The sequence below is a fragment of the Seriola dumerili genome, unplaced genomic scaffold, assembly GCF_002260705.1.
Source record: "Seriola dumerili isolate Sdu_G_001 unplaced genomic scaffold, Sdu_1.0 BDQW01000230.1, whole genome shotgun sequence".
NCBI lineage: Eukaryota > Metazoa > Chordata > Actinopteri > Carangiformes > Carangidae > Seriola > Seriola dumerili.
In genome coordinates, this window is record NW_019174485.1 from 1,332,556 (window position 1) to 1,341,463 (window position 8,908).

The window sequence follows — 8,908 nt, forward strand, 5'->3', positions numbered from 1 at the left end:
AAGCCAGTCGGAGTCCGCCTTCATCTCCGCCGAGGGTCGCCGTGACTTGTGCATCGGGACCTGCTCGTTCCCACTACGTGTCCGACACTGATGACTCGCGAGCGCAGGCTTATGGGCCAACTCGTGCCTCCCCTGATGTCCCCGAGACAGGCGACGGCGGCGACCAATCAGAAGGGTCCGCTGGCCAGGGGGCGGGGCGTTCGCAGCCTCCTTGGCGAATCAAATTCCAAAACAAGTGCACCTCATGTTAGGAGACAGACAGGACTCTACTCGTGACTTTTTTAACATATATCCTACTACAGGAGATAACCACTGTACATGACCAAAATATACTTGTCAGTTTGACATACCACTTAGGATGGATGCAACCACTTTTACAATATAATGCAATTCAGTACTCTAAAAAATACAACCACATAATGCTGCATTTATCTTCAGGCTGTCAGATAGTAATGTTTGTTTTTCATTTATTTACTTTTTACATTGCATTACACATTTTATTTTACGGCATGCTGATGCAATTTTGTCCTACTGCAGTAACCCAAATCTCCCCTTTCACTCATGGTTCCCAAACTTTGTGACCTGTGACCCCTTAAAATGAAGTACCCATCTACTTGTGATCCCTCCTGGCAGGTTAATATAGGTCTTTAATTTGGATGTGGATGAGTTATAAGCAGTTCAACCAAAGAATAATTTTTCGTTGTCAGATTGTTTAAGTTGAAAGATTTGAGGAGAAATCTGAAGAAATATTCAGTGTTTCACAATGAAAAGCAAAAGCAGATGACAGTTTTTTAAAAACATAATTTTAAAATAATTACTTATGTAATCTTTTATTATAATTTCTTATCCTCTTAACCATATTTGATCTGTCAGTCTTGACACCCAGGTTGTGAACTATTGCCATTACAGTATATAGTTACAGTGTCTATACACCAGTGGCCAACTTTCTGTATCTACAGGGCTATTTCAAATACAAATTGCATTATTCCTGTCTTAAAAGCTCTTTATGCAGTATTCATGTTAAACCCACAAAAAGATATGTGCAAAAATGAAAATAGGATATTCAATTGATTGGAAATATTTATTTTCCCTTATTAGAAATAACCACATAATAATGAACATATTTTATATATAATATAAAAATCAATCATAATAGTAATTAGAAAAAAAGTTAAATTTAGAGGTATTGAAACTGAACTAGAGTCATTTGTTGGCAAAGATGGAACAATCATCATGAAGGAGTGACTAGCACAGATTCAGATGTTCAAGACAACAGATAAATGGGGAAAATAATGAGCCTTAAAGAGAAGACAACTATGTATTTTGAAGTGTCCTATGTTCACTGCCAAAGTCATTTTGTTTAAGCAACATTGTTATCTGAATAAATCAAATTGTTTTTTCATTTTTTTCCACCAGAGGAGACTGAGTGGGAAGTGTGCACAGAACAACCACAACACATGTTTATTTGTAAGCAAGGATTCATTTAAATTGCTGCAACTGAATATTAATTCAAATAATAATTATCAATTAAATAAATATTATTTCAGTCATGTTAATTATCAAAGTCAAGTCAACATATTGACACTGCTCAAGGCACAATTGATTTAGTACATAGTCAACCATCATCAAGGTGCTGGTGCTGGGCCTGTATTTCTCTGTGCTCTTCCAACCATCACTTGCAGCAGGCAGCAGACTGTGTGCTGCAGCACCCCCCTGTGGCTGAACCTGGACTCCGTTTCTCCAGCTGAAGGACCAGCTCGAAAGGATCCACAATGTCAGCCTGTATTAATAGGTCAACAAGGTAGAAATCATTAGGAGATTACAACCTGTGTTCGGTTTCCTTTGAAGTGTTACATAATACCTGCATTTCATCTCAATTGTAAGAAATGTAGAAAAGTTTCTTATTTTCCAGTATTATTATTAACACCAGTTAATATGATGAACATTGTGTATAACAGCAGAATAAAATGTTGTTGTACACTTAGCTTTTAAATGAATGTTTACTGCTGGTGTACAACTCAGTGTCTCTGTTATCAGACGCTGGTTGTTCATTATATCAGCATTTCACAGTAGCTGTGCTTTTTAGAACAAGACCAAAGGCTTTTTATTGCTATTATCACCAACTGGCCGCGTTGATTGAAATAAAGCATCTCGGTCCACATTTCACTTCAGAGGGGCAGTCCAAAGGTTAAACCAAGGGACAGATTTTGATAAATCACTGAGATTTCTAGTTTACTTCATTGCTCCACAAAAACAAAATGAAAACCCATCAATACCAGAATGGAATTGTCATGAGTGATTAAAGGATTAGTGTAGTCACTGAAAAATGTATAGTGGTGTGTGTGTGTGTGTGTGTGTGTGTGTGTGTGTGTGTGTGTGTGTGTGTGTGTGTGTGTGTGTGTGCAGAATGACCATGAGAGCTGATAAGATGGTATTCTATTAGTTGAGAAGGGAACATTCCTTCCTGTTCAAGGTTCCCCAGCATGACTCCACAGTCTGGTTATGACTCCAAGACAGCTGCTTGACCTTGTGCGTGTGGATGTGTGCGTACGTATGTTTGAGTGGGTATGTGAGTGAGTGAGTGTGTGTGTGTGTGTGTGTGTGTGTGTGTGTGTGTGTGTGTGTGTGTGTGTGTGTGTGTGTGTGTGTGTGTGTGTGTGTGTGTGTGTGTGTGTGTAAGAATTAAGAATTTGCAGCATGCGTCCTGGTGCACACATGCATGTGTGATTGTGTGCACTCTGGGCTCTCTGGGTGTGTCACACACTTCAAACTAATACTACAAACATACTGACCTCTAGCGCTCAAAGACAAATTCGACAAACACATTTCACATGTAAGAATTTAGTTGTGACACTGACCTTAGGTTTGACTCCACAGGGCCCACAGGGGCCTCCAGGTGGCTGGAAAGTGAAGTCCTCCGCAAATCTAGAATGGGTAAGGATGCTGGCCACCTCTCCATCCACCTCCACCACTTCACTGACCTGTGAAATACATATTTGACACCATTTAACATAAAGTACATGTGACATTTAACAGCTTCACCTGTACTGCAGGATCTACAGACCTTGAATGTGTACTGACAGTCAAACTGGAAGCTGTCCTCCACTCCAGTAATGTTCCCATTATATATAACCTGACAGGGCTTGGTATTGCCTTTGGGGACCTTAAACAGGCGGTACGTGGCAGAGACAAACTTGAAGTCACCTGTATTGCCAGAATCGGTAAGAGAGAATTAAATGAAATGCAAAAATCTATGTCATGTGCACTACAAATACTGAACTGTTAACCCTTAGGCTGTGTTGCACAAACAGTGATAGCCAGAGTTAAGTAGAAGTCACCTTTATCATACATAAACCCGAATTAATCATTAAACAGAGCTGTGCTGTGTAAATTAAATCTAACCCTTGCTTTATAAGTCTAAATGAGTCATAATCATATGTAATTATGAAAATCTAAATCTAAAGACAAGTTTCAGTGAATAATGAAGACACCATTCACATTAGCAAAAAATTACAAAATGACGCCTTCTTAAAAATAATAGCATAGATATTAAAATTGCACAATTTGGTACCTAGTGTTTAATATACCTGATATCTATATATAATACACTGCAAAAACTGAAAATGTTAATTTCAGAATTCACATTAAAAATTGGTAGAAGTGTTCTAATGTCTTGGATTATTTCCTGTTATATACAAAAACAGTTCTGTACAATTATTTCTTGTATACTAACTGCCATAGTCCACTGTCAAAATTACTACAGAGTGTATATTTCATTCCATAAACATGAAACTCCTCTGAGAAAACTTGTGGCCCAGTAGGTATTTAGTGACCAGAAAAACATTGCTGTCAAGAAAAAATATGATGCATGGCCATATTTGTCCCTTAGGAGTGAGGGAAACGGTAAATGTGTTGTTACTCATAAAATTAAACCAAATGACCTATCACTAAACCTGCACAAACCTTACAGGGAGTACACGCCAATGGTACACTAACACAGAGGATTCCACTTATTAGGGCTAATTAGACCTCTTCCAAGGACTGCGTGGTCGTGTGCAAACTGTGCTTGGTTGCAATCTCTGTCACTCCCTCGTTAGCTTTGTTGCATCTGTTACTGTGAGACAGTATTGGTTTACCTCCCACAATTCTGCACCCTCTTCAACGTGAGCAGAAGTCTAATTAGCAAAAATAAGTGGAAACAACTGTGTTGGTGGGCAAGAATTTTAGTTTTTGGTTCAATCTAAGGTGAAAATAAACAGTAATGCATAATTAGAAAAGGCTTCAATTGACTTGGATATAATCATAAAATGTGTTTTTGTACTTTTATACTATTATTGCTCATTAGTGCAACCCACCCTGAGCCAAGCAGATACAGAAACAAGCAAATACACAAACAGAAATAAATATGTCTCAGAGAGAGGAAATAGCATCAAACCCAGGACATCCTCCAGCTCTTTGTTGTCGACAGTGATGACACTGGCTGTAACCAGCCGTGGGGGACTGAAGCCCACTTCCTCAGCCAATCGTAGCAGATCCTTCCACCACAGCGCACCGCCAAGGCACTCTCCTGCCAAGACAAACCACACTCTCATATTCTGTCAGGTGACTGTGATCCTTTATGGCAGTATTATTAATCTGACATACCCCACAGCACTTTGTGATTTTTAATTTCCTCTGTTAGTCTTCCACTGCTGTAGATGTCACTGAAGTACAGCTCACCACCGTTCTAATGATCCAACAGAGGGACAGTGTATGCAGTGAGTATAAATGCAAATAGATTTAATGGCTCATAATTAAAGCTTTTTTTGCCTTAATTTAGGGCATTGTTGTCATGGTATGTGAGATTTGATTAAAAAGTCTAAAGCAGTGTACCTTTAGTACACTGTAGGCTTCAGCCAGGACTTGCTTCTTGTCTGGAGACAGATTCACCACACAGTTGGAACTAAGGGATGGCAGAGAATCAACATTTTAGCACAATATCTCAAGAATTACACAGTATTAAAATATGAAACTGAGGTAACAAAGACATCTTACATGATGATATCAAATGAGCTCTTCTCTAGACCCGCCTTCGTTAGGGCCTCAATGTAGCCCTGGACAAAACTTACATTGGATTTCTTGTAGCCAAACTCTTGCATGTGGTGGTCCACATATGTCCTGGCCACTTCAAGCTAGAAGAGACCGCAGGCTATGAAGTCTCTGTTGGGGGTATGTTATATTTTTAACAGTCTTGTGGTTCTGATTGTCTGGAGGCTACATTTGGCTGCATTTGAAGCTTAGCGCACAGCGGTAAATGACAAGCTATTTGATCAGAGAATGAGTCTTGAGCAGTACATAAATACCGAGGAGCAGACTTTTGTCTTCCAGCTTACAAGCCAGTAACAGCCTTCAATAATGTTCATTAGGGCTATTTTTTAGGTTAACCATACATCATTTAACCACAAGCGACATGTATGCACCAAGATGCTACTGCAGCCAATCAGTGAGACATACTGTGGAGCTAATGTACAGTACCTGGCCCTCAGTCATATCAATGCCAGTGACATGGCCCTTCTCGCCCACCAGCTGACTCAGCATGTAGCAGTCCCTCCCACTTCCACTGCCCAGGTCCAGTATCCTGCAACCCTCCAGACACTCTGGCACCACCAGACCACAGCCATAATACCTGAAGTAGAAATAAACACAATGTAAGTATCTGTGTATCAGTTTCTTCCCCTGAGCCATCAGAACTCTGACTCTGACTCCACAAACTTACACTCACAACCATCATCTGCTAACCTATTTTGAATCACCACCATCTTAATATTCACTGTAAATATAATTACCCAAAGCACTTTTCTTCTTTTTTCTTTTAAGTGCAATATCCTTATTGTTGTCCTTTTCTCTATTGTTGTGTGTTTCTTTTTCTTTACTGATCAGGAGTAGCTCTCCGAATTCCGTTGTATATCTGTACAATGAAAATAAAGGCTTTCTATTCTATTTCTATTCTATTCTTGCAGTGTGAATACAAGAGGAGACAGTGCAACAGCAGCCCTACAAACCTGGCAGTCACTTCATGGTGCACTTTGTTCAGAGCCTGGCGGATGAAGGCAGGTATGGGCGTAGCTGGAGCCACACAGGCGTTGCTCTGCAGGTCTGAGCTTTTCTGCAGCCTCTTGCCATAATAATCCTGTTTGAGCACAGACATGTCAGCAACAGTGTCTCCTCATCATACAGCGGGTTGTCATCAGTTAGTATAAAACAGGTAGTTTGGCAGTGCAGAACTGACCAATAACACGCCGTTTCAAAGCAGTAGTTACGTTTTCGTTACAGAATACAGTTGAACTACAAAAATATGATTTGATGCACGTTAAATCACCTTGACATCCACGTGAACGGTGCTATCGACGAAACCTTTGGCACGTGCACTTGAAAAAGAAATTATTAGTTAGCTACACGTTAACTTCGAATTACATGCTTAGTTAACTATGCACCAACTAAGTTGCACTCCACAAGTTTTAAGTATAATAGTGTAATACTGTGATATTATGTCACTCAACTAACTTTATCTCTCTCGTGAACTTTATGGGTGAAGGTTCAAATCTGTCACATGCCACTCGTTCAACTTATAGTGCTGCATGAAAATGAGACGATGTACAAGGCAGTTCTTACCTGTGTTCTTCGGCCATTGACTGGGAGGGAGTACAGCAGACTTCGACAAAGAGAGGGGAACGTTGGATTAGACGTAGACTGTACGTTTGACAAGGGAAGTCAATGCGGAAGTGCCTCAAAGTGCAATACCACTGAGGGCCGCTAGGGGCGGGCTCTTAACAGGCTCCATAAAAAAGTGTTTGAGTGGGTTAAATTCTCTCCTTCTGATCAGTGTGCTGTAGTCATTTTGAGAATAATTCCATAACTAATTAGTTATTAGGGCCTCAAAGAGAGGTAGCCTATGGATGGTTTGATTGACATGCCTGGTCTGGAAGGACTAACAACAAGAAACCAAGTCTGAATAGAAAACCTGGGGGCACTAAAGAGAAAGGAAAGCACTGAGGATGAACCAAATGTCCAATTTTTAGCATGGGAGAACGAAGAAAGGCACTAAAACTGGGTGGACTGCCCCAGGGAAAGATGATGCTACATTCTGCTGAAACATTTAAGTATGTAGTGGCTGAAAAAGTTGTTAATGTTATTCAATCAAATGTGGGAAGATGGAAGAGTCCCAGGGAGCTGGAAGGAAACAATAATTATTGTGCCAAGTAAACCTGGTAAGGATGCCGGTAATCCAACAAAATACAGGCTTATTGCCTTGACAACGCATGTTTGTAAATTGATGTGGTGGATGGTCAATGGAGAAAAGAGGTATGATGGCTACATACCAAAGTGGATTTAGGAGAGGAAGGGGCACTATGGATCGAGTTGTGTCTGGACTGGAGGATGAAGTAAGAAAAGCTCAAGTAAACAAAGGGTCAGTGGCCACAGTGTTTTTTGGTGTTGAAAAAGCACATGACATGATATGGCGAGAGGGGCTGTTGATCAAATTATGTTATGGGAGTCAGAGGGAGCGTTTTCAACGGGATAAAGGACTGTCTGAGCGGTATATCCATCCATGTGAAAATAGGGTCAGACCTTTCAAGCGAACATGTTGTAGAGAATGGAAGGAAGCACACCTTTAAGTCCCACCTTATTGTGATGATAAATGATACTAAGAGGGAGAATTGTGGAGCATGTAGTTACATTACAGAAAATACAAGACAGGATTCGTGACTATGACACAATAATCTGAACAGTGCACTTCACATTACAGGGAAGTATCCAACTGGTTTTTATGATCACTGCAAGGTATGTGAAACTGTAGAGTACATACTTGTTAACTGCTGCAGGAAAATGTAGCAGAGAAAGGACATGCTGGATGAAATGAAAAGATTAGGGCTAACAGAGTGTACTGGAGTGTGGTGTTAGGGGACAAGGCAGAAGATGCTTGGTCAGCTTCCAAATGAGAACAGAGGAAAATCGGACATCCTCGACACTGTAGGAGTTAACTAACTCCAGAAGATGGCAGTAGTTCAACATTTAAGATGCAAGCTGCCCTTAAAACCCAAAGAAGAAAAAAAAGATTGCCAACAAGCCGACTGGACGAGGCAGGTGGTAGGGTCATTCACCAGAGAAGAGCTTGTGTGGTGTACACATCATCCTGACTCAGTCGTGTCACAATTACTGCTATTTTCTCGTTTTTTGTCATGGATTAGGCATTTTCCACTGACAGTGTTGCTGTTGGTTTGTTTGTAAGGTTCTTAGTTTTGTTGATGCTGTTATACTGATGTCTTACCTCCACTTTGTTGTGTCTGATATTCAGCCTGAGGACCTTCTGTTAACACACAAGACACACACACACACAGTGAGAGAGAGAGAGGGAGAGAATCTCTATGTAATGATCATATCACAAACAAGTTAGAAGTGTGATCTTATCCCGCGTAGTGACGCTCCCACCAGCCATGAATATGCAAGAAACTTACAGTATGTGGTTCCTACAATACACAGTGTACAGAAGAGTGTATAGAACAACATTGCTATGTTGGAATTTGTTCATTTAATACTGTAAGATAACGCACAATAGTCCTCAACTGAAGCACACATTCATGCACATACGTGATTCATCAACTAAAGTGTTTGTCTTTTACTGTAATTTGAAAGGTATCCACACTGTGAAAACTGAATGAGCGGTGCCGGCAGAAGGAGGACCTCATGGAGCGATGTGATTTGGTGGCATTCATCAAGTTGTGGAGAAAAGGAGGCATGGATGACATCTTGAGTTCTCAAATGGGTTGTGATCATGATGATGATGATGATGATGATGATGCCAGAAAACTTCCAGTTCAGCTTCCTCTGATGAAAGGACAGAACAACTGTTTAGAAATGTGTTTATTAA

The 8,908-nt window shown here is 40.4% G+C and overlaps 1 protein-coding gene across 1 annotated transcript; it reads right to left on the minus strand.

Annotated features, from left to right (window-relative positions):
• Positions 1 to 931: 931 nt before the first annotated feature.
• as3mt (arsenite methyltransferase) lies at positions 932 to 6,746 on the minus strand. Its single transcript, XM_022755563.1, has 11 exons — positions 6,652 to 6,746; positions 6,359 to 6,407; positions 6,042 to 6,169; positions 5,515 to 5,665; positions 5,035 to 5,171; positions 4,873 to 4,942; positions 4,645 to 4,726; positions 4,436 to 4,567; positions 3,065 to 3,204; positions 2,859 to 2,981; positions 932 to 1,780 (listed from the first exon to the last, which is right to left on the minus strand). The coding sequence occupies exons 1-11, from the start codon at positions 6,666 to 6,668 to the stop codon at positions 1,673 to 1,675; spliced, it is 1,137 nt and encodes a 378-aa protein (XP_022611284.1). The 5' UTR covers positions 6,669 to 6,746; the 3' UTR covers positions 932 to 1,672.
• Positions 6,747 to 8,908: the final 2,162 nt, after the last annotated feature.